The sequence below is a fragment of the Meles meles genome, chromosome 4 (genome assembly GCF_922984935.1).
Source record: "Meles meles chromosome 4, mMelMel3.1 paternal haplotype, whole genome shotgun sequence".
Taxonomy (NCBI): domain Eukaryota; kingdom Metazoa; phylum Chordata; class Mammalia; order Carnivora; family Mustelidae; genus Meles; species Meles meles.
The window spans coordinates 67,154,490-67,180,124 of NC_060069.1; the positions used below are offsets into that span (position 1 = coordinate 67,154,490).

The 25,635-nt window shown below is 44.6% G+C and overlaps 1 protein-coding gene across 4 annotated transcripts in view; it reads left to right on the plus strand.

Moving 5' to 3' along the window:
* TNIK (TRAF2 and NCK interacting kinase) overlaps window positions 1-25,635 on the plus strand; it is a 396,851-nt gene that overhangs the window by 313,718 nt on the left and 57,498 nt on the right. For 2 of the 4 annotated variants that reach the window (XM_046001979.1, XM_046001980.1), the window contains exons 13-18: window positions 5,229-5,339; window positions 6,204-6,290; window positions 7,319-7,507; window positions 16,249-16,413; window positions 18,805-19,044; window positions 22,173-22,279. In XM_046001979.1, the coding sequence (XP_045857935.1) occupies window positions 5,229-5,339; window positions 6,204-6,290; window positions 7,319-7,507; window positions 16,249-16,413; window positions 18,805-19,044; window positions 22,173-22,279 (899 nt within the window). The remainder of the gene's footprint in view (window positions 1-5,228; window positions 5,340-6,203; window positions 6,291-7,318; window positions 7,508-16,248; window positions 16,414-18,804; window positions 19,045-22,172; window positions 22,280-25,635) is intronic. The other 2 variants (XM_046001982.1, XM_046001983.1) reach the window with 1 other exon arrangement.

Sequence of the window (25,635 nt, forward strand, 5' to 3'; positions counted from 1 at the left end):
AGCCACGTTGGCTCGGCTGCATGGTAAGATCTTTTCGATTAGAAAGGAGACTGTGTTGTTTCCCTTTCGGTCCCAGCCAGTTCTACATGGGCCACCATTGCTCATTGACAACCCTTCAGTGAGAGGGCATGGTGGGATCAGAGCACATGGACCCCCACAGCTGTAAAAACAACTCGAACCACTTGCTCAGGGGACACCAACAGAGGTGCCACCTTCTTAACCAAAGAACCAAATCACAAGCCTACAATTTCTTGTTTATCTCATTTTGATTTTTCTAACAAAGGTTTTGAGATTTTGAAATCTGTGGAGCCAAGATCTGTTGTTTGTTTGTGTACACCCTTCCTTGTGATTTTGCTTTATTCCAAAAAGAGGACACAAGGTGGCTAACAAAGACTAGCAGAGCAACTAAAAAAATTAAAAAAAAAAAAAAAAGAAAATTAAGGAGAAGGAAATATAAAGCAGAAGAAGAAACAAGACAAAGCCAGGGTAGGGTCAGTTCACAAAATGCCTGCCCAGCACAGTGCCTGGTGCAGGTGCCTGAAGGTGTCGAACTCTGAGCACCCCAGCAACTAAGAAAAGAGGCAGACTCGGGTGGTTTGAGATTTGTGTTGTCCATCACATTCAAGTAACTTTGTTACTCAGGCAAGCATTCTGAGATAATTGAGAACCTGTGCCCTTTTCTAGCAGTGGTTGAGTCGTGCTGTGAATAATGTTTGTGGTGGTGTTCTTCCCACAGACACAGTACTTAGCTCTATGTGGCAGTCCTGATAACATTGTAAAGTGCAACCTATGGCCTGACAGTTCATCAAAGTCACTTCTACAAGAGTCAGAGCACCCTAGTGGAGTTCACACTTTTCTGCTGGTTAAATTTCATCTAAAAGGAGTATTTAAAGAAACAAAAGGAGAGAAAGAGCAACACCATGGCCTGTGTGACAATCAGCCGTGAGGAATATCAGTTACAACTTTCAGAAGAATTGAATACTTAAGAGTTAAGGTGATATTTTCCTGCAAGAATTTGAAGAGCCAAAATTCTGCATCATCAATTTGGGATAAATGTATAACCTTTGAGGGTGCCCTGAGCAAGGGAATCGGATTATTTCATTTGGATAAACTAACCAGTTCACATACTTGAAGTACAACCAAACAGCCTCACCCTGGACCTAGCCTGAGGGGAACACCCTAGGGGAGAACCCAAACTTCTCTAAACAAAAGTACTCTTTCAGAACATCCACAGAAGACAGAGGGACAGGAAGACCCTAGGGACCTACTCCAATAGAGCAAGGCATGGAAAATTTTGAGAGTGGGTATTATCAATCATCCCCAACCAGCAAAAAAGATTAAGAAATTATAAGAACCCATTGAATACCTAATTTTAAGTGAGACAACTTGTGAAGATGTAGATAAAAACATACTTCTAGGCAGTTCAGTAAAGGTGGGGCATCGGCCAAAAGTTTTAGGGTAGTTGGTTTAAGCCATTCCTTTTTGGCAACAAGACCGCTGTCATCTGCATGCATAATTTACATGAAATTTACAAATGCTTAGACTCATTCCCTTCTTTTATCTTCCCACCTTTCTTTTAGATGGCAAATCAGTGCCATGCCAATGCCAGTCATTGGTGGATCTCTGGTTAGAAAAATATTCTCAAGCCTTGTTTATGTGCAGCCTAAAGAACATTGGGGGCCAGGAGGTCTGTCTGAGAGAGGCATAGAAGGGTGGAGGGGTGGTCTGAGGCTCTGCCAGCCTTTCTCCTCATCTCTCTACACAGTTGACCATATTGAATGCAACAAATACCAATGGTATCAGGGATTTACTGGGGTTTAGTGGAAGATAAAAAGTGGAGTGGAACAGAGACCTTGCCCACAAATAGCTTTCAACCTAGATTGTAGAGTAGGTAAGACATATTCAGATAACCAGAATTTAAGGCACAATGTGATATAAACTCTTAGGATTGAGAAGACAGAAAATGCTTCCAAAGAGATGTAGGATACTGTGTTGTCTTCTCTCTTTTTTTTAAAGATTTTATTTATTTATTTGACAGACAGAGATCACAAGTAGGCAGAGAGGCAGGCAGAGAGAGAGGAGGGGAAGCAGACTCCCTGCTGAGCAGAGAGCCCGATGTGGGGCTCGATCCCAGAACCTTAGGATCATGACCTGAGCTGAAGGCAGAGGCTTTTACCCACTGAGCCACCCAGGCGCCCCTGTGTTGTCCTCTCTTACCCCAAGACTCTTAACTTGGTTCAGTTCAAAAAAATCTTGTGTCCCTGCCAGGTGCCCTGCCCCACAAGAGGGGCTGCAGGTCCAGCAGGAATCAAGCACAGGCCTTACTTCCCAGAAAGAGTCATCAGAGCTTTATAGAGGTGTCTGCTTGAGGTCAGGGACTTGGTCTTTTCTCTGACATGTTTTGGTATGTCCTGTGAGACAGTTCCATGCCCAGGAGGAAAGAGAGCAAAGATTTTTCGAGGAAAGACATTGACATTGAAACAACAACAGCTGGAAATTGGCAAGGTGCCCTCAGAAGGTTGGGGAAGTGATTTATTTTTCCATCCTCACCACAGGAGCCAAAGCCCTGGCAGATGCCTCCATGCGTTAATGGCAGCTGATCTGTGTGAGATCATTATTAATTATTAGCCACTTCTGAGTGTCTTTCTCAGGAACTACAGACCCTCCTGAGTTGCAATCAATACTGTGTGTACACCTTGCACAAGGAACTGAGTGGCATGTAATTATAAAACAGTATTGATTCCCGGCAAAGGGGTTGAAAATGTACAAATCCTTCACATAAAAATCAGCTAAATCTTCAAAAAGCCTTGATGACGATAATTTTTTATTTATTTATTTAGTTATTTTGCCAAGAAAGAGACTGACGGTGGGAGTCAAAAACTTGAAATATTAGCTAAAGTAGGGCTAGTTCCTGCCAGGAGCCAGATCTATACACATAATTATTTTACTCTCTGTGCTGGCATTGATTCACTTGGGTTGAGTGTTGGAAAGATCTCTGTTTTGGGTCTATAATCCAAATTATTCAGTCAGTTCCTTTGATATTGTTTTCTACTCGCGTCTTCCTGGATTATTTTTCAGTAAAACAGATAATTACACATCTGGAGCTTGACTCATCCCCATCCCCCAATATAACCCTCATTCCTTTCCCTAAACCTGCTTTTCTTCCTCTGTTCCAAACTGTCTGCTCTGCCCCTTGGCCAGGAACTTCACTCACCCTCACAAGCCCCATAGTCCCCAAATCCTGCCTATTTGATTTTGGCCTAATTCTAATTTCTACTTCTAAGTTGGCATCCACTCCAGTCCTGTTGGAAGAGCTGGAAATCTGGAGAGCTTTTAGTCCGTCTTCCTTTTGTCTGTGTCTCCATTCTCAGCAGCGATGGTGAACATGGACTCTCCCACTGCCTCTGCTTAACTCACTGACGCCCTGTCATGTTCTGCAGGCACCCATAGAATGGCCTGGCATTGCACTTAGGCTTCTAATCTTTTCCCCCCAACCCGACTCCCTCCTCCCCTGCCTCGTGGCTGTCAAGAGCCCCCTTGAAAATGCAAGTCTTGGTCATAGCATTTGACTGCAGAAAGTCCCCAGTGGCTCCCTCTCACCCACAATCTACGGAGGACAAGAAATTGTTGATCTGGAAGCGATAGATGTTGAGTCTCCAAAAAAAGAAATGTAGTTTATCTCGAAGACTCAGCAGTTACTGGAAGACAGCGGGTCCGGCAGATTGTAGGCGGGAGCCGCATTAGGAAGGCCTCCTCATCTGTGGGCTTCTTTGGAGTTTTGAACATCTGCCTGGTTAACTGGGGCTGTGACGAGAGCTTTTGTCCTAGAAGGCTCTTTCCCTGTTTGCGTAAAGCTAGCTGTCAGGGTGATCTAGTCACAACCCATGCTGTTTTGGATAACTCCTATTTTCTCAGCCAGGCAGGGAAGAGCTCTTGAGAATATTAAAGGGGAATGGACCCCCCTGAGAGGTTCCCCCAAACATCATATCAGAGGAAGAAGAAATCCTAATGTTGGTGCAGGGCTCTGACACCAAGGGCTGTGGCACTTCTCAGAAGGACTGCTAAGGGCCTGTGATATAGGAAAACAGTCTGTGACGTGTGACCGTCCTGAACCTTACAGGATGTTCAGCATCCCTGGCCCCTCGTCCTATGTGCCAGTCATGGCCTCCAGTCATAGAGACCACTAGAAAAACTCCTCCATGCCCTTGCACATTCCAAATGCTCCCGGGATTGGGGAACAATACTGTCCCACCAGAAACATTAATTCCTGTCATTATTCCTAAGATGTTCTCCTTTCCTGAGAGCATCATGAAGTGCTGGATTAATCTGTGATCTCTCTGTCGCTCCTGTTGCCTCTTCATCTTCTGGAATGACTGAGTTCAGACTGTGGAGTTTCATTGCCTAGCTTTGAAATCAAGCTCCACTACTTACTGGGGCATGACCTTGCACATGAGGATGACCTTTGACAACTGCTTCATCTCCACATGCTTCAGTTTTCTCATATAAAATGGGGATGATAATAATATCTACGTCAGCAGATTTTTGTGAGGATTAAATAAGATAAAGCATGAATGGTGCTTACCACACTGTCACTGTCGGGGGCCTGGTGAGTGTAGGAGATAATGACAATGAGTTTAAGTATCTTACTTGAATGAGAAGTCAAAATTGACACTTACAAGTGAATAACCTGGAAGATAAAGGCAGCATGATGTATGGGATAGGGTAATGGACAGGGTCAGGGTCAATGAATTCTATTGTACTCTCAGCCGTTAGTTAACTGTAGGGCCTTGAAGGTGTCACTTCATTTCTGTGGGTTTTGCTTTCTCTTCTCTATGAAATGTTTGCCCTACGTGGGGTCGAAAAGAGTGACTGGTATGAGCTCTGGAAACGTTTTAAAACCCATAGACTCTGGTAAACAGTCTGATGATGTACCAGGGTCAGCCAATAGGGAGAACGCACTTAGCAACAGGGACTTCTTGCAAGGAGGCAAACCTGAGGAGTCTGCATGGGGAAGGGCAGGGTATTTGCATGCCTGAATTGCTCCCTGCGCCCCCCACCCATCCTGGCCAGCATGTCCCCCAAGAGCACAAGACAGAAAGAGCCCTCGGGCGTGCAGGCAGCTATGGAGAAGGGCGCAGGTCTGCGGTTCATCAGCCCTCCCTGCGGCATTCCCCACAGCCCTGCACCAGGCCCGCTTCCTTCATGGTTGTCTGCTTGTGGCCCCACAGCAACAACGGCGGGAGAAAGAACTGCGGAAGCAGCAGGAGAGAGAGCAGCGCCGGCACTACGAGGAGCAGATGCGCCGGGAGGAGGAGAGGAGGCGCGCGGAGCACGAGCAGGTACAGCGAGGCCGAGGCCCACAGATGGCCCCAGCGGGAGCTCCAGCGCCAGCTGTCCGTCCCTGGGGTGTGGGTCACCGTCTCTTAGGACTGCTCAGTTAAAGTGGGTTTTTACTCTTTCTCAAGCTGCTCTTCTCACCTATTCAAGAAGTCAAACGCACAGCCCTTGGCAATGCCCACTCGTTGAGCCTCGCTTCCTGCCCAGGCCAAAGTCCCCTGCACACCTTGATCTTTGGGTTCTCCCGATCCTGGGTATCTACTTTGAAGGTAGCACTGAAGCATGGTAAATGAGCCACATGGGCCTCGTTCATTGCTTCGGAAGGGCTTTCCTGCTCCTCAGTCTCCGGTGTTCCGTCCGCGCCGCGGAGGCGGGCCCTCCGTCTTCCGTAGAACCGCATTCTGACCGCGCGGCGGCGCGCTGCAGGGCGGAGGCCGCGGCCCTTACAGAGACCGCGCATGCCGGCCTTCCACAACTACTCTATTCCCGCTGCTTGCACAGGAGCCTCTGACCTTGATGGCATTGTGACTTCCGGGTGGCCCATAACGAGGGAACCTGCAATGAAGAGCTTTAAAACGTAGCGGGGTTTACGAAAACCGTACAGTCACAGCAAAGCCCCGAGCCCCCTCCGTCGGCTGTCGCAGGTGGAGGACTTGTGCTTTTGACTGCATTGAAATGCTTTTGCTTCGGTGCTTTTCCTGTTTGGTGAGGGGATGTCTGGGCATTTTGTTGGGTTTTTTTTTTTTTCCCTCCTTCCTTCCTCACTTTCCTTGGCAGCACTTGTCACCTCAAAGAAATTACCGGTTCTTTTTCTCTCTCTTTCTCTCTTTGTGTTCCTCTGAATGCTCTGCTGCCTGCCTCTCCAGGAGTACATCAGGCGACAGTTAGAGGAGGAGCAGAGACAGTTAGAGATCTTACAGCAGCAGCTACTGCATGAACAAGCTCTACTTCTGGTAATGGGAAAGCAGAGGGCCAGCCACCTGCTGTGTGTTCATCCTGTATGTGTGTGTGTGTGTGTGTCCCCATGTGTGCCCCCCTCACATGCCAGCCCACAAGGGGGGGATCCTCCAAGCCTCATGGACCTCAAAAGTCTCGTGGAAACCCAATGCACTTCCTGACCTAGTTGGCCATCTGAATACCCTAGAGACCCTGTCATGCATTCTTTAGTAACTCAGTCTCTTTGTGAAACTTTAGCGGGAATCCAGGCTTATGACAAGTTCAGGCTGTTTTCGAGACCCACTGTGTTTATTGCAGAGTAATTTTTAAGGTCATTGGCAACATGCTGGAATACAATCGCAGCGAAATACACCTCTTCTGTAAGAACCCACTCAGCTCTGCAGTCATATTTCATTTGCAGACTATTAGCTTTACCCTTACGATGGGAACATTTTGTGTTCCCTGCTCACGCGGCTTCCTCTTGAAGTACTTTTTTATTATTATCGCCCTGCTCTCCAAATGAGCTGCTTGATACATTTTTTTTAACTGAACTTCTTATTCAGTGGCACTATGTTATTTTTTAGCCTGTGAGTACAGTTGCTAATGACCTTTGTTGGTCCAAGTTTTGTGAAACACAAGATGATTTGAGCAGTATCTTTAGCTACTTATTTAGTTTTGTACTTAATTGGACATGTTTGAATAGTTTAATTACTAAACCGGGAAGTGGATGGCTCCTTATAGGGCTTGGGTGCTGACCATCCAAATGTCCTCATTATTGCTACTTTCTTGGCCCCCAGTCAGGGACAGGTCAATTGGCAAGAGGTAGTGTTCTGTAGGGATTGTCATTAAAGCAATAGTGTTTTCAGGGAATGTTAGCCCCGGCCATAGCCTGTCACTATGGCATGCCCTGACATCCTTTGGTGGTTCTGTTGGCTTTTCTCGTTATCATCTCTTTTGGCAACATTGCATGTTTCTCCGGTGACAGCCAGTGGTTTCCATATGGTGATCTGGCTTTTCCTTTGCTTCTCTTTTCTGGTCCGGATAGGAATATAAGCGCAAACAACTGGAAGAACAGAGACAAGCAGAAAGACTGCAGAGACAGCTAAAGCAAGAGAGAGACTACTTGGTGTCTCTCCAGCATCAGCGGCAGGAGCAGAGGCCGGTGGAGAAGAAGCCACTGTACCATTACAAAGAAGGGATGAGTCCTAGTGAGAAACCAGCATGGGCCAAGGAGGTAAGTGCACTAGCAAGTGTAGCCACGTCCTGTTGGCCGGCCTGGTGGCTCTAGTGACGTCACCCAGTAGAAGCAGAGAATTAAAGTAGTGCTTCACAACTGGAAAACAATTCATCTTAAGAAGTGCCTGCTTTGTTTTTGGAAGAGCCATAATGTTATTTCTGTAGAGATTTGACAAGGCACCTTAATCCATTAGTGGTTTTTGTTTGTTTTTCAGGGATTGATTTTTTTGTCTCTAGTGGTTATAGGGGATTTTTGTAAGTAATAACAGGAAGTAGAAAAATCATTTTTCTCATAGGTGTCCAAATGAGTCTGTGGCTTGAGGATTTTTAGTGACTTCCCCTTGAACGAATGTGATTTAATAAAGACTTAGGGAATTTGAGGTAGAATCCTTTCCTGTCCATACCTGGACCCTGAAAGTGATCATTAGCACTGTCGCTGACACTCCCTTGTTCTGTTGTGGTGCGAAGGGACGCACAGTTGGTCTCAGACCAGTGGTTGTGGTAACCACTTCCGGGATCAGAGGTCATTTGTGGGTTTTTTTGTTTGTTTTCTTTTGCAAATCAGCTACTAGAGTGAGGACACATTTTCAAGAACTTGGCTCTGTGGTGAGCTGTTTTAAAAATCTAATTAAAAACTATCTGGGTGGTAGGAAAAAAAGTGGGCAAAACAAAGAAACAAGATCAGCCAAGATTAACCACCCTCCCAGGAGTCACTGTGTCAGCTCGTGTGCGTAACAGCCTGACTTTCTGTTCTGTCATGGTTTGTGACACCCAGTGATTTCCTTTATTTTCTTGTGAACATAGCTAGTCATTTAAGAGGATGTTTGTGTTATTTTGTATTTTGTTCTAGTATCTTCAGGTATTTATAGCCAGAGCTTATTTCAAGTTATCTAGACTACAGTCTTACCAGAACTAGATTTCTTACATAAGATCCTATTTTTACAAAAATGTTTCTGTCTTTTTGAATTTTTTTATTCTCTTTTATGTACATATAGAAAATGCTTGAAACCATGTTGCGCTAAGGTTAATGATGATTGCTGAAAGGGCTGTGGAAACCGCAGGGTGTATTCTTTAAGCTTTTTTGTATTCTTACATATTGTTTAAATCTTTTCTAAGGATCATGTGCTATTTTTGCAAAACTCAAACCTTCTTTTACAACTTAAAAAATGGAATCTGTAGAGAAAATCGTTTGATGTCCCATAAAGAATGTTTTTGATCACTTTCCTTTAGAGTGTATAAAGATGATTTGTATTTACCTATGTCTGTAACAGCTGCCTCTTTCTCTTAGATCAATAATTCATTTTTGTGATCCTACTCCCAGGTACGGCACCGACCCCTTAATAACCCACCTGTTCTTCCAGCTAAGCAGAATCCCTCTGCTGTTAGACAGCAGCTGAGGTGTGTCCTGGCTGGCAGAGGCGTGCCACCATCCACCGCTGCTAAACCATTTTCTAGCCCTGCCAAGTCGAAACCCTCAGCTAAGCCACACTCACAGCTCCTGATCACGGCAGGTGTTCAGAAGGCTGGAAAACTAGGCTCCACTAAGCCAATGCCAGGAGCACCTGCAGACATTAATGATTCCAGATCAAGACTCCTGCTGGAGCCTCGCTCACAGAAGAAAGGCGCTTGTCCTAGTAGAGTTGGTCTTGGAGAACAGCTGAAGGCTCAGGAGGCCTCGAGGACTGCAGTGAGATCCCCTACGCGATCTCACTCCCAAAGATGCGGTCCAACTCAGGAGTTAGGATCTGAGGTCATTTGTGTGTCCTCTCCCAACATCTTCAAAGTGACGAGCCCCAAGTTGTCCATCACTGCGAGTAAGGAGGGCCTTAGAGACCCCTGTGGACCTCGTGGCCGGAGGGGCACGAATGCATGCTTCCTCCTAGGTACCCCGGCACCTCTAAGAACTGCTGTGTCACTAAATGACCTCTTCTTGATGCATGACCCCATGGCCCTCCGTGTTCCCAGCCCCAAGCATGGGGTCAGGAGAGGGACACCTACAGAGCTCATTGGAGAAGACCGTGATTCTCTGCAGAGCATCCCAGAATTCCTCCTTTCCCCTGTGCAGCTCCCTCACACGCAAATGTACCAGAAAACGGGGAGAAGCCTGAAGCCGTTCCCACGTCCTTCCTTCCACCTCTACCCAGCACGTTCTCATGTGAACTTGATCACTCTGACTCCACTGTACCGAGTTACTCTTTGTCCTCCTCACTAAGTTTCTTGGCCTATCCTCTCTGTTCAGAACTAGTTCACGGTTCCCGAGCTCTCAGAAGCCACGGCATTCCTGGGGGCCAGTCTTTGCAGATGCCAGCAAGTTGGTTTTCTAGACCTTCTAATTCCCCTATGCTCCCTGGCCAGGCTCCTAGCAGTGAAAGAAACACAGCAGTTGGGCGTGCAAACAACCCAGCTGTGTCAGCAAGCACTCCCGATGTGAGGCTCGCTGGCCATCATAAAGCTGGGCCACCTCTGGTGGGTGACATCTTCCAAGGTCCCTGGCTTCCTAGCAGCTGGCACTCTTCCTTGGGCTTCGTGCAGTTCTGGACATATGGGGGAACATTCTTTGGGGATTCATATTTAGTCCTATCCTCTTGGGTGTGGTTAACGTAATCCAGCTTCCAACTAACCAATCTATTCATGAAGCAGTTCCCAAGTCTTAAAAGAGTGGGTGTTCATATTTTAGAAGAGAGATGAAACATTTAGATTGCAGAATGAGTGACGGTGCTAATTTGAGATCAGAGTGACTCGTGTACAAATAAGAACAAATAATTGTCTGCTTCGGTTTGATTCATCATTTTCTTAACACCTACTTCTTAAAATGGGAATAAAGCTGGGTGTGAGGATCCTTATCTTCTTGACCTTTTAATGCTTGTTGTAGCAATGTATGCACTTCCCCAGCTCTATTTAAAGGTTTCTTTCCCTACAGTAGGGAGGTAGATGGAGCTAAAAGTAGCTAGACGGCAAAATTCATTTCAGACCTTTAGAGACAGACAGAATTTTGAGCCCAGCCATCTCTAAATCATCAACCAAGAGTAAGAGCCTGAGTCAAGCTCTCTTCAGGAGTTAGAATAAAAGGTACCCTTTCTTTTTCAAATGTGTCCTCTACCAGGGTATTAAGTGGAAATTATCCTTGCCAGGGAGGAATGGGCAGCTGTGGGCATGCCACAGGCTCCTGTGATACAGGGTCCAGACCTTTCTTGCCCCCAGTGCCCTTGAGACACCCCCGCAGCCATCTCCTCCCCTGGCAGCCTCTGTGACTTGCACCATATTTGTCTTCTAACTCAGCTCTCTACCTCCTCCCCAGGATGGTTTGTCCCTCCTCGGTTATTTTCTCTTCCCCTTATTTCCCTTCCTTTTTTCAAATCGACAGTTTTTCATTAGCTGGGATAATGTTATCGTGCCCCGCCCTTGGTGATTTTGTTGCTTCATTGTGTAAAACATAGGTCATCATCGCATTTTGCACTCGCTTTCTCATTAATTTGTTGGATGTAATAAGAAGAAATGAAAATACTCAGTCATTTGCAAATCTTGTTGAGCTCCTCCGTCTCTCCATTTACAGAGTATTCTGTCTGTCCCGATGGTCACGTTGACTGGGATATTCAGATTCCAGCCGGAGAGAAGCTTTCCTGTCTCTATTAAAAGGAAGGGTGGTGGCATTTTCACCCTTTGCAACTTCTCGACCATTCCTGGATTGGGATGGAAGTCCGATTTGTTTCTATAAAAACATCAGTATGATATTCTGTTGAACATCAGCAAAAATTGAAGGTCTTTTTTTCCTCCACTTTTTGAAAGATGGTGATTCCTTTTCTTACAATACCTTTTGCTTATAATGGAGCAGATTCCTTTCCTTCAGATGGCATGTGATTGCGCCTGGCAGTGATTGGGTATGCGCCCCTCCCTATATTTTTTCAAATTTTCTTCTACACACAGCTGTGACAGAAGGTTCCCTCTCCATGAATACTGTATGAGATTGTATTTTAGTTTTTTTCAACACTCCATCATGTTCTTACTCCCTGATACATTCCAGTCATCTGGTCATGGTTTTATTTGGCAAACGATGGGCCAAGATGTCTCTTTATATCTTGTTAGCCCACTGGACTCTGAAATCCCTGTATGGAAGAACTCCTCCTCTTGGTTTCCCCTACTCTACACTGATGTGGGGTTTTTCCCCCTTTTTATATGAGTCATTTTACAGATGAGGTCCCAAATTACCACTTAGAGAGTGTACGGCTCTGCTCCCTTTGCTCAATTTCTGCTTTGCTCTCTTACGAGCTGGCCTGAGAGAGACCTGGAAAGGAGTAAGGAGTTTGAGTTCAAGTTCTTCCACCTCCTGACTAGGTGACCTGGGACGAGTCTTGGAGCTTTCCTGAGGCTCGGCTTGCATTCCCTTTCAGGAATGCCTCTGGGCGCTCCTGTCTGTGAATGTGCCATTGAAATGATAACCGCTGTGCAGATATACATGAAATCTAGTCTTCAACAGAGTCATGTTTTGTTTCCAAGGCCACTGTCCCCCCACAAGGAGTAAGCATTTGGCCTCTGTTGTTTCTGGTTTGGATTTCACAAGGGCAGTCCGCATGGAGCCCCATCTCCCCGACCTCCTTCCCCCCGGTGATACACGAATACGTCTTCATTTCCCATCTCAGCACGAAAGCTTTGCCTTATTTTTTTTAAGTTACATGCTCCATCCCCAGGAAGACCTCTCTGCTCTTCTCTGGACAAGTGGTCCAGGCTTTTGACTTCAGATGAAACTCCATTTTAAGCATTTCATGTGAATGAGAGTATCTCCTGTTCTCAGAGGTGCCTCAGAGAAGGCGTGTCCCCAGTCTTGGTCGGTCCGCATCTGCTTCAGTGGTTTTTGCCAAAGAACAATATGACACAGCTTTTTATGTGACAAGAGTGAATGCAGTGTCCTAAAGGTCTAGTGAGTACCTAAACGCTATTTGTTGACTTCCTTCTCTTTCTCCAGCATTGCCAGTAAAAACAAAAACATCAGTTGTTCAGTTGGAAGAAATTCCCATATGATTGTGTTTAATTCACCATGTATAAATAAGCTTTTAAGTAAGGCCTTCGAGGCTTTCATGGACCCCACAGATGCTGCATCATATAAAATATTATAAAAATGCACCCATATGATATCGTAAATATATTTTTGCTGTCAACATCTAAAAAACTACTGCTATAATTTTCTGAGATTTTTCTCTCAGCAGCTTTCATTCATTATTGCTAAGTGAGACATTGTAAGCAATGAATTGTTGTCAGCACACAAACTAATTTATCAATTGACATTGCTGTGCTTCCTTTTATACATGTTTAATCATATTTGTATTTAGTTTGAGAAATTTTTGAAGTCCTGTAATCAACAAATTTATTTTCAGGTCTTCTGTGTTTAGATAGCCTTTATGTGTCTCAGAGGTCTTAGACATCATTTCTGCAGAACCCCATGGACAACACAGCCATGCCTGGAGCAGAATTTTATTTCTAAGACCACAATTATGTTTCTTTTTTCTCCCTGTAATGCAGCAACACATAGGAAAACATTTCTGCTGAGGTGATCTAAATCTCTCCAAATTTTAGTTTTGATGTTAAAACCATCCTTTTAATGAGAAAAAAAAAAAATTGGTTTTGTACTAAAACTGGTCAGTCTCTCCTAATCTTATTCTCTGTGTTCACTGATAATCCCTTCAAGTATGCAATCCTTCATAACCGGTATCTTTTGTTGTCATGGTCCAGCACCTTGAGACTCCGTGTCTCTTGCTACTAGAACATTCTTTTTTGGTGATACTCTGACATTTGACATCTCCTTGGAGCAGGAGGTTGGAGCAGAGGCTCGGTGCATAGATTTATTTTTAGTATCATGCGAGGCAAATCAAAATGAATCTTCATTGTACTGCATTGTTGAATCACATATATCCTTATTTTGGGTGAAAAACAAACCAACACAAAACACTTTTTTTTTGGTCTCACTCACATATCTATCTCCTTTTCAATTAGTAGAATAAGATGTGGTGAATCAGGAGACAGGCCTTTGCCCAGTACCAAATTAATCAGAAGGGGCCTGAGCCTAGATACACCACCCAGCTTCTCCTTTCTTTGTCTGATAGTCGGGTGTTTGATTTGATATCTTTGCTCCAGTCGTCATGCTGTTCCTTTGGTGCAAAAACAATGGGCAGCATTTTCTTCCTGAAAACCTTAGGACAAGGTTCTCTTGAGACAAAGTATATAACCAAATGGCTCATTATTACACCTTTCTCATAGATTTTCAGACTTCTCTGGACAAGCTCCAACCCAGAAAATGTCACCAAATTGAATCATCCTGAAATAATTTGTGCAGTGTAACAGTAGATTATCTCTACCATGTATTTTAGGATGGTACAGCCTGACACATTTGAATGGTAGGTTTTCGTATGCAAACCAACTGATAGAAGGCATAGGGAACTTTACTAGAGAGAGATTAGTAATAGTTATTCGCAACTAATCAAACCCATTAGCTGCCTACAAAAGTCAGCCCCTCACTTTTCTGCCCTGTTCATTTCCCATGACAGCCGTCGAGCCCATGTGGCCTGTGGTAAGAATACCTTGTTTACTGGAACCTTGCTGTTGGCTGTTGCCAAAAGAACTCTTTATGATTTCTTTGCTCAAGATGGAGTCTTTTTCGACTCCATCCCCTCAAGGCAGACTTTTTCTAGTGCTGTTCTTAATGTGCTGTCTCTGTGTGTTTAAAACTGAGTGTATTTTACAGCTTAAAAAAATAATAACGGCAAGTAGTCTCCACTCTGAGTACATTTGGTTCCTGTCGGGTAACAGGTGCCTATGGTTTGGAAAGCCAGATATTTATCTGAAAATGTGTCTGAGTCTCTTGGGTTCCTTAGCTCAGACAGCAAATGGCTTGGACTCTCAGAGTTTGAGAGGTGCTCATACATGGCATTTATCTATTAACGATCTTCCATGGAAATAAGAAAATGGCTAATATTTGACCAATTCCCGTGGTCTGGAAATAGTCACTTTCTTTTCTAGTATTTAGTATTTAGAAAAGCAATACATTGCATGGCTTGCTTTCAGTTGATCTGCTGCTGTCTTTGTGGGACTTTCTCTTTCTGGTCTCAGCTCAGAACTGGCTTTATTCATTTCTTTTGCTCAGTGCAGCAGCCAAATAATTACCGCTATGTAATACTTTGCCCACACACACACACACACACACACACAAAGTATACATGTTCTGGTTTATAGGTCTGGCTCGTGGTAGCTAACACTCTTTGGTGTGTGGTAAGCTTCCGGGACATGGAGTTTCAAAACCAACATCTACTGGATGTCAGTTGTAGGTACCCTGCACAGCCATGATGGGAGAGGAGATGTTGAGTCGCCCCTGTGGGACGGTTTTCCATTCTGCAGCATATCTTATTATGTTAAAATGCTTGCAGTTAGTATGAGGGCTTCAAAACAGACTTACTCTGTATATGAGACTGAGTCTGCTTCTAGAAAGATCCAAAATGGAATAGGAAGGATGGGAAAGAATAACTCTTTTGAATTTTTCTCAGGCCGTGAAATGAATAAAGAGCTCCATACAGATATGTCTGGGTCTGTGTGGGGGTTCTGGGATGGGCCCTTGGAACCCTCCTCAGTGAGACAGCAAAGGGAATTCAGGCTCATACTGAAGAGTCGTCAGGGTGGGTGGGCTGCCCGGCAGGTTTGGAAAATACAGCTGCCAAATTGACCCGAAAGAAACAAAGGACAGGCTGCGATGCATCAGAAAGAAAAGGGCTAGACCTCTTGAAGTTGTCAGAGGTCTTAAATCATGCCTTGCAGTGTACATCTTGTTTATCTGAATTTCCATTTGGAAATAGCCTCTGTGATGGTCTGTCTGCTGCAGACATGAACTGAGGGGAATCTTCCCCACAAAAAAGGGCATTCCTGAGACCGTGAGCCTTTCCTGCGGAACCCTTCTGATCAGTTACCTGCTTTGGGCTGAGAGACTCAGCAGGAAAGGGGATGACAAGGGAAATAAAGTGGCCCCAGAAGAGAGAGGGTTGGAGGTGGAGAGAAGGGAGGGGTAGAAGCCAGAACGAATGTCACACAGGGACAAAGAGGGAGAAGGGGACAGAGTGAGGCAGCAGAGTCCAGGCTGGAAATGGAAAAGGCATATTTTAGGGAGCCGGGAGACAAGTGAAAAGACAAGGTCCTAACGAGGGGAAAAGAAACAATACAGGCCATCTGAAGATAGGTCCGCTCATTAAGAGAGCACCTGAAACCCTCGCTGGCCTATCAGTAGGGCCTGTGAGGAAACGCAGGGTGAGTGGTCTTCCCTCTCCTGTCACCTGAGTCAGTTTGTGAGGAGTTTCCTGCTTTCCTGAGCAGTCTCAATGCCCAACCCCATTCCCTCCGTGTCCCTCACTGACTCCATGGCTTTGTGACCCATCAGCAAGAGACTATCCTGTCCGTGCAAGGTAAACTCTTAAGCAGGTCCCAAACTCCCCACTAACTGAAATAGCACAGGATATCAGGGAGCAAAGGGTGACAGCTTACGAGGTCTGTGTGGTTTAAGCTAGTGTTCACTCCCAACAGAAAAGAGCTTTTTCAAGACTGCAGAGCAGGTATGGAGAGTTTGGGCCCTTGAAGATGAATTGACCAGAGGGACCCAAAAATGGCTGTGCAGGTGACTACAGAGAATCCTTACAAGGCAGCAAAACAGCTTCCATCCATCTACCCACTGAAGCACGTTTTTTTTTTGGTTTTTTTTTTTGCTTCTAGGTGGAAGAGCGGTCAAGGCTCAACAGGCAGAGTTCTCCGGCCATGCCTCATAAGGTTGCCAACAGAATATCTGATCCCAACCTGCCCCCGAGGTCGGAGTCCTTCAGTATCAGTGGGGTTCAGCCTGCTCGGACACCCCCCATGCTCAGACCTGTCGATCCCCAGGTACCTTCCCGGCTTTCTTCCATTGGCCATCTCAGCAGGGTGTACAGTTAAGCTTACTAAAAGAACAGGGGATTGTAACTTGGATTCATACATAGGACCAGTCCAACAACGGCCCTTAATGCAGAACCTATAGTAATAGAGGAAACCGCACTGGATTTGAAGGATGGGGGAAGGGGGTAGAAAGGAAAAAACACCCTCCTTAACTTTGAGTCAACGGCAGGGTCACCTGTTGGAAAACCGGCCTCTCTGGAGACCCATGGGGGTGTCTGCCAGGTTGGAACTGAACAATCAGTTACAATTATCAAGCTAGCATTTGTATAGATATCTGTCATATATAAACTATTACATTATGTTCTGTTCACTGGGATTTGGGCATGGTCTTTAACCAGAAAAACGAAATGACCTGGGATAAAATTGTGTCTTCTAAGCCAGTGGTTTCCAGAGGGTGGTCACTGGACCACCAGCATCAGCATCACCAAGGAACTTGGTAGAAGGCAGGTTCCCGGGTCACCTCAGACCTGCTGATCAGCACGTCCGTGGGGGTCTGGCGGTCTGCATGTTAGCAAGCCCTCCGGGTGCTCCTGAAGCACTCTAGGACTCGAGAGCCACTGGTGTAAGCTACTTAAAAAAGAAAAAAGTCACTCCACTCCTGGACCAGTTTCTGGAGGTTGTAGAGGACTTCTGAAATTGTAAACACTAAAAATGAAATATGAAGTGAAATAAAGTAGGGAATTTTATGAAAAGTAAAGGTAATGACGCAGAGGCAGCTAGTTTCACCCAACGTCTTTGAAAACTCTTCTACATAGGGTTGTGTTTTGTGATGCGTTTTTAAAATATGCTCTGTTTTAATATTATTATTACATTCGTGGTCATTAACATTAACAAAAATGTGATTGGTTACAGTTCTTTCCTGGTTGAAGCATAACATTCACCTGAACTGGAGTAGACCTTGAGGATTTTTCTCTGAGCTGTAATTAATAACATTTCAGATTTCAGACCAAAAAGGGTCTGAAGAGGCAAGGGCAGGGCAGCTCCAGGGATAAGACTTCAAGGGCAAAAGGAGCAGGGCCAGGCTGGCAGAAGAGGGCCGTGGAAGTGCTCCCCAGTGGTCTGGCATTTGAGATTTCAGAACAAAGAGGGTCTGATAGGTCCTTTGCACAAAGCAGATAGTAGATTAGTGTTTTACTTAAGCATTTAATTTAGAAAGTAGTCTAGATGTTTCCCCAGCCAAGAGCCATTGACCACCTTCCCCAGGCCAGGCATTGTGTAAGCCAAGAGATCCCGTACCAGACTTGGCTCCCATCTCCAGCGGTTACCTTCAAGATGGTAACAATGAAGAGTGAGGAGTACGAACGGTCAAGAACACTCTGAACTTTGGATTTTCGTGATCTGTCTTAAAGAGCCGCATTTCTCCCCAAAGACAGCATGTCTTCCCTACATGAACAATACCAACGCACGCCCAGTTAGGGTCTCACACCTCTAAGAGAAACATCCTGGTGTGGAGAGATATATAAGATCATGGGTGGTGAGAGCCGGCTCACCAGAAGGCAGAAGAGCCTGGAGTTACGGGTAGGGACCAGGAGGCACGTGAGGGTTCCAGTCCAGGCCCTGGCACATATGAGCCATGAGATCCAGGTTGCTACTTAATCTCTCTAGACCTTCCAGTCTCACGTGAAAAAGGGTGAAAATGATTGTATCCACCTCATGGTGGATGTAGTGAGTTCATGAGGAGTAAGACACCGAGAGCATTTTTTGTTTTACAGAGCGATAGCGCTTTCTGAAGTCAAAGTTAAGGGGTTTTTTTTTTGTTTTTTTTTTTTTTAATGTGTTATTTTTTTTAAGATTTTATTTATTTATTTGACAGAGATGACAAGCAGGCAGAGAGGCAGGCAGAGAGAAGGGGGAAGCAGGCTCCCCGCTGAGCGGAGAGCCCGATGTGGGGCTCGATCCCAGGACTCTGGGATCATGACCTGAGCCGAAGGCAGAGGCTTTAACCCACTGAGCCACCCAGGCACCCCAAAGTTAAGGGTTTTGAGGGAGGAATTTTATAATATTATAAGAAAAGTGCTTGTAAATCTATTATACCGCTGGCCAGTAAATGTCCACTGAAACTGGCTGTTATTAGCATCACACCTATTTCATGGACTTCTTAGGAGTCCCGAGTGACTCAGTTAATTTTGGCCAGGCGCCCTGGGTCAGCCCTACATATGGCTGTAAATGGGAAGTTTGGAGGAGCTTCTGAAAGCTTGCTGGAGACAGCTGTCTTGGGCTCTGTGTCCTCTAGTTCTCATCTTATGCTCTAAAATGGTATTTTCCTTTCCGCTGAATGACATAGTAGCTGCTCTGCTTTTTCTTCTAATACTGTTGCTCTAATGTTGGCTTGATGTTTAGATTCCACATCTGGTAGCGGTAAAATCCCAGGGACCTGCCTTGACCGCCTCCCAGTCAGTGCACGAGCAGCCCACCAAGGGCCTCTCTGGGTTTCAGGAGGCTCTAAACGTGACCTCTCACCGCGTTGAGATGCCGCGCCAGAACTCGGATCCCACCTCCGAAAACCCTCCTCTCCCCACTCGCATCGAGAAGTTTGACCGAAGCTCTTGGTTACGACAGGAAGAAGACATTCCACCAAAGGTAATAGGCTAACATGCTTTCATCGTAACTAACATCTTCATCATTGTTTATTATTAGTATTAGCATCTCTATTCCAGACCTTTTATAATAATGAGGAACCTGAGAATGCCAGAGCAGCACCCTTTCTCATGTTCTCCTTCTCGTTCCTAAGCTAAGACTTGGATTGTCATTTATCACTTCTGACCTCGTTTTCCCAAGAAATAGAGGCTCAGGTAATTCAGTGACTTGGAAACATCTATCCTGTATCCAGAATTAGAACTCTCAACTTCAAGCATTCCAAACTACTATTTTACTGTCCGCATTAAGAAACAGAATAATGGGGGTGCCTGACTGGTTCAGTCGATAGAACATGTGACTCTCGACCTCAGGGTCGTGAGTTCAAGCCCCATATTGGGTGTATACATTACTTAAACAAACAAAAAAACACATGCACACACACACAATAAAAAAGAAAGAAAGAGAGAAAAAGGGGGGAGCACCTGGGTTGCTCAGATGGTTAAATGTCTGCCTTTGGTTCAGGTCTCAGTCTCCATGTCCTGGGATCAAGCCCCGTGTTGGGCTCCCAGCTCAGCAGGGAGTCTGCTTCTCCCTCTCACTCTGCCTCTTCCCCTACTTGTGCTCTGTCTCTCTCTCTCTCAAATGAATAAATCTTTTTAAAGAGAGAGAGAGAGAGAGATGGAATAATGGGTATTTTCATCAGTGACTGAAACTACATCTAGACAAATTGAAAACTTCCAGATAAAAAGTAGAAAATTGATTTATTTCTACTTTTAATAACACAAATCGGATTGCAGGTGTTCAGAAGATAGTACTGTTCTTACAATTGGCTCTGTTTAAGGAAAGCTCCTTCTAGCCCAGGTCATAATTTAACTCCTGAGCGTAAAACCGTAGGGTGAAATGACTAGCCATCTACTGGACAGAATAATCCTGGATTCATTTCTTTTGTTTTGTTTTTACCTATACCCATTGTTACTCATTCCAAAAGTTGTCATGAAATGTGGCTACGCATCTCACTGCAGGCATCCTGGAAGCATTTCAAAATACTAGAGAAATTTTTGCATTACATTCTTCCTGGTTCTTCCTTTCTCCTGAACTTAGCATAGGAGCTTTGCCAAACGGAATGTCCCACAATTTCCAGAGATCAATGCCATTGTTGACACTAGGCACAAAGAACTTTTTTACCCAGTGATTTTCAAATATTCTTCCTCATCTTCCACTCAAAAAGATATTATAGCAGGATTTCCATGATTTTGGAAATGAAAATAGCTGACTGTGACTTTTTTTATTGGTGCTCTCCTTTTGTGGAAGCAAGGATGCCTTCAGAAAAGGTTAGTTAGGGAGCAAAGTTTAATGTCAAAGATAGGTCGGGCAGGGCAGTGGCCTGAGAACTGGGAAAACGGAAAAGGGATGTTATTGGTCCGCTCTCTGAAAACATGCAGGCATACATTTCTAATTCTGGGAGAAAATTTGACATTCATGTAAAGATTTTAGGTTTTAAGAATTTGTTAGACTCTTTCTTCTCGACAACAATTTAAATTTACAAAAGGAAAAAAGAAAAACGAGTATTTAATTTGGGCAGGTGGGAATCCTGATTCGGCCATTCTGCTTTTCTTCAATGGACTCAGCTTTCTAGATCTTTATCTTAAAATGCATACTAATAAACAATAAAACTTATATGAGTGTTAAATATCATTTACTATATTAAACAACATTATTATAGCAAAGCACATTTTTAAAATATCTAGTATAAAACACAAACCCACTTTAAAAGAGCCCCAAGAGGGGCACCTGGGTGGCTCAGTGGGTTAAGCCTCTGCCTTCAGCTCAGGTCATGATCTCAGGGTCCTGGAATCGAGCCCCACATCAGGCTCTCTGCTCAGTGGGGAGCCTGCTTCCCTCCACCTCTCTCTGGCTGCCTCTCTGCCTACTCATGATCTCTGTCAAATAAATAAATAAAATATTTTTTTAAAAAAGAGCCCCAAGAGATGAATGAAGATTGAAACGCCCAACAAATGTTTAACCCAACCAGTTGTCACAAATTACCTACATTTCCATCTCCTGGTCACTTTTTTTTTTTTTTAAGATTTTATTTTTATTTATTTGACAGAGAGGGAGAGGTCACAAGCAGGCAGAGGGGCAGGCAGAGAGAGGGGAAAGCAGGCTCACCGCCAAGGAGAGAGCCCGATGGAGGGCTCAATTCCAGGACCCCGAGATCATGACCTGAGCCGAAGGCAGAGGCTTAACCCACTGAGCCACCCAGGCGCCCTTCCTGGTCACTTTTATAAAGTATTATTCTTTTCCCTCATGTTGGACCCCTTTAGTACACTTTCAATATTTGATTTCACTAAAAATGTTTAATAAAATGAGGCAGACTTGAGTTCCCGTGTTAGGCCCTTGTCAGATAAGCTAATAATGATCTCTTTTCCTATGTGTGCCTAATAGTGTGCACACAGTCTTTTTGAAGACCCTGCCGACATTTTCAATATTAATTCTGTTTTGTAGTCCATTTGCAAATTGACTTTCCAAGGCACAGTATTTGCGAGGGGGGTTGTTTTTAATTAATGACTGCAAGTTGATTAGGAAGCAGTAACACTTAGGATCCATTGAAAGAGTTTCTCTGAGCTCCCGAGCATGTGGCTTATGTCCCAAGTTCTAGGCTGATACCCCAGACTCTCACCAGATTTCATCATCTCCTTATCTGTTTATCAGTTGGGGTGGAGTTCAGCTTATCTGGATAACTTTCATCTGATGTAATTTCTAATGATCAACTGAGTTAATGGTACCCCAGAGAAATTTCTGGTATCCACCACTCATACACAAGCAAAGGAGGTCAAGTGTTTTAGCCTGGTGATAAAAATAATTAGCTTGGTCTGCTTTTTAATTTGTTTTTAAAACTGAAAACCATTCTCCTTCATAATTGCTGAAGGTGCCTCCGTGCCTTTTGTGTGATTTTGTTTAGGGAGTTAAAGATTTCTTTGAAATGTGAACACCGTGTCTTTGTCTTTCCTGTTTCTGATAGTTTCTGTAACTCCTGGTAAATTTTAGGAAAGGGTTAGGCTGCTTTTCAGGTAGGAGCCTGTGGGAGCTATTGTATGGAAAATATTTCTGAATTCTGGTTTTTCTTTTAGGTGCCTCAAAGAACAACTTCTATATCCCCAGCGTTAGCCAGAAAGAATTCTCCTGGAAATGGTAGTGCTTTGGGACCCAGACTAGGATCTCAACCCATCAGAGCAAGGTAAGGCAAAGAAGATGGTTAAGGTGAAGGAGGAAGCCCCCACCTGTTATTGTCATTATTGCTTTCTTAAAAATTGTCTTTGTCCTTTTTTTCACTTCAGAGACATGTTGACTGGCCTCTTGGACAGTAAGCTTTGGTGGGTCCAGAACACATGTCTTTTATTTCTTCAGTAGCCTTTCAGAGAAGTCAGTGTTGGCTTTTCATGATCAGTGGCTTGTAAGACCTGAGCCTTTCCCCCAGTGGCAGCTCATGAATGAATGAGCAAGAGCATGAAGAAATGAGACAGTCCAGAAGCCAAGCAGGGGTGCCTCACTGGACAATTTTAAAAAATTGGGGAGTAAAATTGCAAATTGAAGTCTGGTTGGAATGCCCCAAAGCATCACTCGTGAAGTCAGCACAAGGTGGCCTGGTTTGAGGTGATTTTCAGCATCAGGTCAAGAAATGTGCCATAGGAGCCACTAAGACATTACAAAGTCCGGGGCGCCTGGGTTGTTCAGTGGGTTGGGCGTCCAACTCTTGATCTCAAATCAGATCTTGATCTCTGGGTGGGGAGTTCAAGCCCCATGCTGGGTTCCATGGGTTTTTTTTTAAAAAAAAAAAAAGCCATTACAAAGTCATTGCCAAAGAAATGCCTTAGTGGCCAGCCTCAGAGCTTCCTGGCTTGGCAAATTACAAAAGGACTATCTTCTTAGGAAGAAATCACCTCTGTGCCATTATGGAGGGTCACTGAGATACATTTACGCTTCCACTGCTACTCTGTGCTCTCCTAGAATTTTCCATCAACCATGGATATGCGTACAGTCAGGAAACCGCATCCCCCCACCAGTTGGTGTAGAGGTCTCAGGAGAACCTGGGAAGTAAACAAATTCTGGGAGACTCTTGACTGTATCCGAGCTGATTTTATGTGGTAACAGATGCCGTTTGCTGCTCTAGTTCTGTGAGCTTCCCTCAGATCTTTCATGATGAATACCCCACTTTTTAGGATCAGCTGAAATAGCTAGTGGTCTCTGCTGAGACTCTGAAAAGGATGAGCTTGGGCAGGCTGTTACATTCTTTGCTGTGTTCATTAGAGAAGGACTCTCCCTCGTTAGGAAGAATGACAGACTAGAAACTAAAGTTAGGATGATTTGTACCTATCTTTACTATATGGGATGCTTTTGATGGTGAAGCTCTAATTTTCCTCTTCACATGAAGAGCTTTAGGAAGAGGTCACTCCCTAAATAAGATAGAACTGTACTAAGCACATTCATCCCTTTAGGACAAAGAAGTTAGCCTATACTGAGCGGATATGCCACCTGTAGGAAGCTTCGAACAAACCATTTTTTTCCTAGCGACTTGTCAGCTTCGCCCTGAGCTGGTGTTGCTAGGCATCGCTGAGGAGACCAGAGTGTTCTGTGACCCGGGAACAGTAGCCCTGGGATTGCCGGTGTGAAGTTTGTCAGTCCCCCTCTTCCAGCAGCAGTAAGCCCCCAATTATCAGCGCTTCTTAAGCTTTTGGACCCTGCCCTCAGGCTCTGTTCATTGGATCAGGTGCTTGGAATTTTTGCTGCCGGTAAATCAAGCGTCATTTCGACTGTCTTTTTTCCTTCTATCAGCCAAAAAGAAAGAGCACTGTCATTATATAATCAAATAAAAAAGCAGCTCTTTGTTCCCGCTGAAGTGTTATTTTAATGACATTAGGTCCAAGATAGTTGGCTTTTGATGGTCAGTGGCTTGTCAAACAGAGCCTTTCCTTAAGAACCACTTAAATTTGTACTTTATCCAAAGAATGCAGACTTTGTGAGATAGCTAGCATTTTTTCTGCTTTTCTGAGGGATGAAGGGAGGGAGCTAAGAGGTAATAATTATTTACCTACAATGAAAGTCAGAGGGATGTGGGGGAGGGAGAGGGGAAATCTGCATCTCTGCCACGTGCAATAATCCTACAAAGCACTCTGCAGCTTTTTTTTTTTTTTTTTAAGATTTTATATTTTATTTGAGAGAGAGAGAGGAAGAGCACAGAGGGAGATGGAGAGGGAGAAGCAGACTCCCCACTGAGCAGGGAGCCTAATGTGGGGTTTGATCCCAGGACTCCAGGATCATGACCTGAGCCAAAGGCAGACTCTTAACTGAAGCAGCCACCCAGACGCCCCTGAACACTCTGCTTCTTGTTATTACCTATCTCCGAGTGACCAACACTTCATATGTGAATCAGGTTTTTGCAACTCTAGATAGGATTGCATTTTTTTAAAGCTGTAGGATTTGGTTTATTTACTGTGGTAAAAATAGCTTTAGGTCACCTGTGCTTCATTAAAAAACACCCTAAAACACAGTGGTCCGATAGAGTAACAATTTATTATTTCTTATGGTTCTTATTTATTCTTTCTTATGGGTCGGTTAATGACTTTTTCTGCTGGTCTCACTTGGGCTCACTTAATGCAGCTGCACAGAGCTGATGGGTCAGCTGTACCATCATGTGGTCTTTCGTCCTGGTCTTTACTGTTTGCCGAACTCAGGACAACCTCCCCTCAGTGAAGGCCCCAGTGAACAAGCCCTTTTCAAGCCCTTGCTGGCATCATCTTTGCTGATGCCCCGTTGGCAACCTCAGTCACATGGCCAAGCCCTGAGTCGGTGTGTAAAGGAAACACACAGGCACAGACAACAGAGATGTGATTGGTGGCATGCTTCACCATAAAGCAGACTCTCCTGTTTTTACTGCTCTTGATGAAGATCTCATAGTTCTTTTTGTACCATTTTTCAGGCTGTTGTCCATCTATAAAGCCATAAAAAGGGGTTGCTTTGAACTAAGTAATCCTTTACAATGTGAATAAGCTGTATTTCTTAGAGTTGGTCAGTATTCCTTTTTATCCTCCCAGCTCTTTTCCTTGTAATGATCCTTTTTTTTTTTTTAAAGATTTTATTTATTTATTTGACACAGAGAGCGAGATCACAAGCAGGCAGAGAGGCAGGCAGAGAGGGGTGGGAAGCAGGCTCCCCGCTGAGCAGAGAGCCCGATTCGGGGCTGGATCCCAGGACCCTGAGACCATGACCTGAGCTGAAGGCAGAGGCTTAAACCACTGAGCCACCCAGGTGCCCCTGCCCCTGAAATCATCCTTAACGGAGAGTGGAAAATTGGCAAAGTAAAAATGGATCCCAAGGAAAATCACACATGTAATAAAGGAAAAATTCAGGGTGTTTTATTGTTATTATTTTTCATTTGCTAAATTCAGCAAATGCATATGAAGGACCTGTTGTGTGAAGGGCCACATGGGACCTTGGGAACCAGTGACTCAGCCAAGACCACCTGAGTCCAGGGCCCCCAGGTCAGAGGATATACCATACCTGCCACTCTTTGGGACTATAGGCCTTATTAGGGGT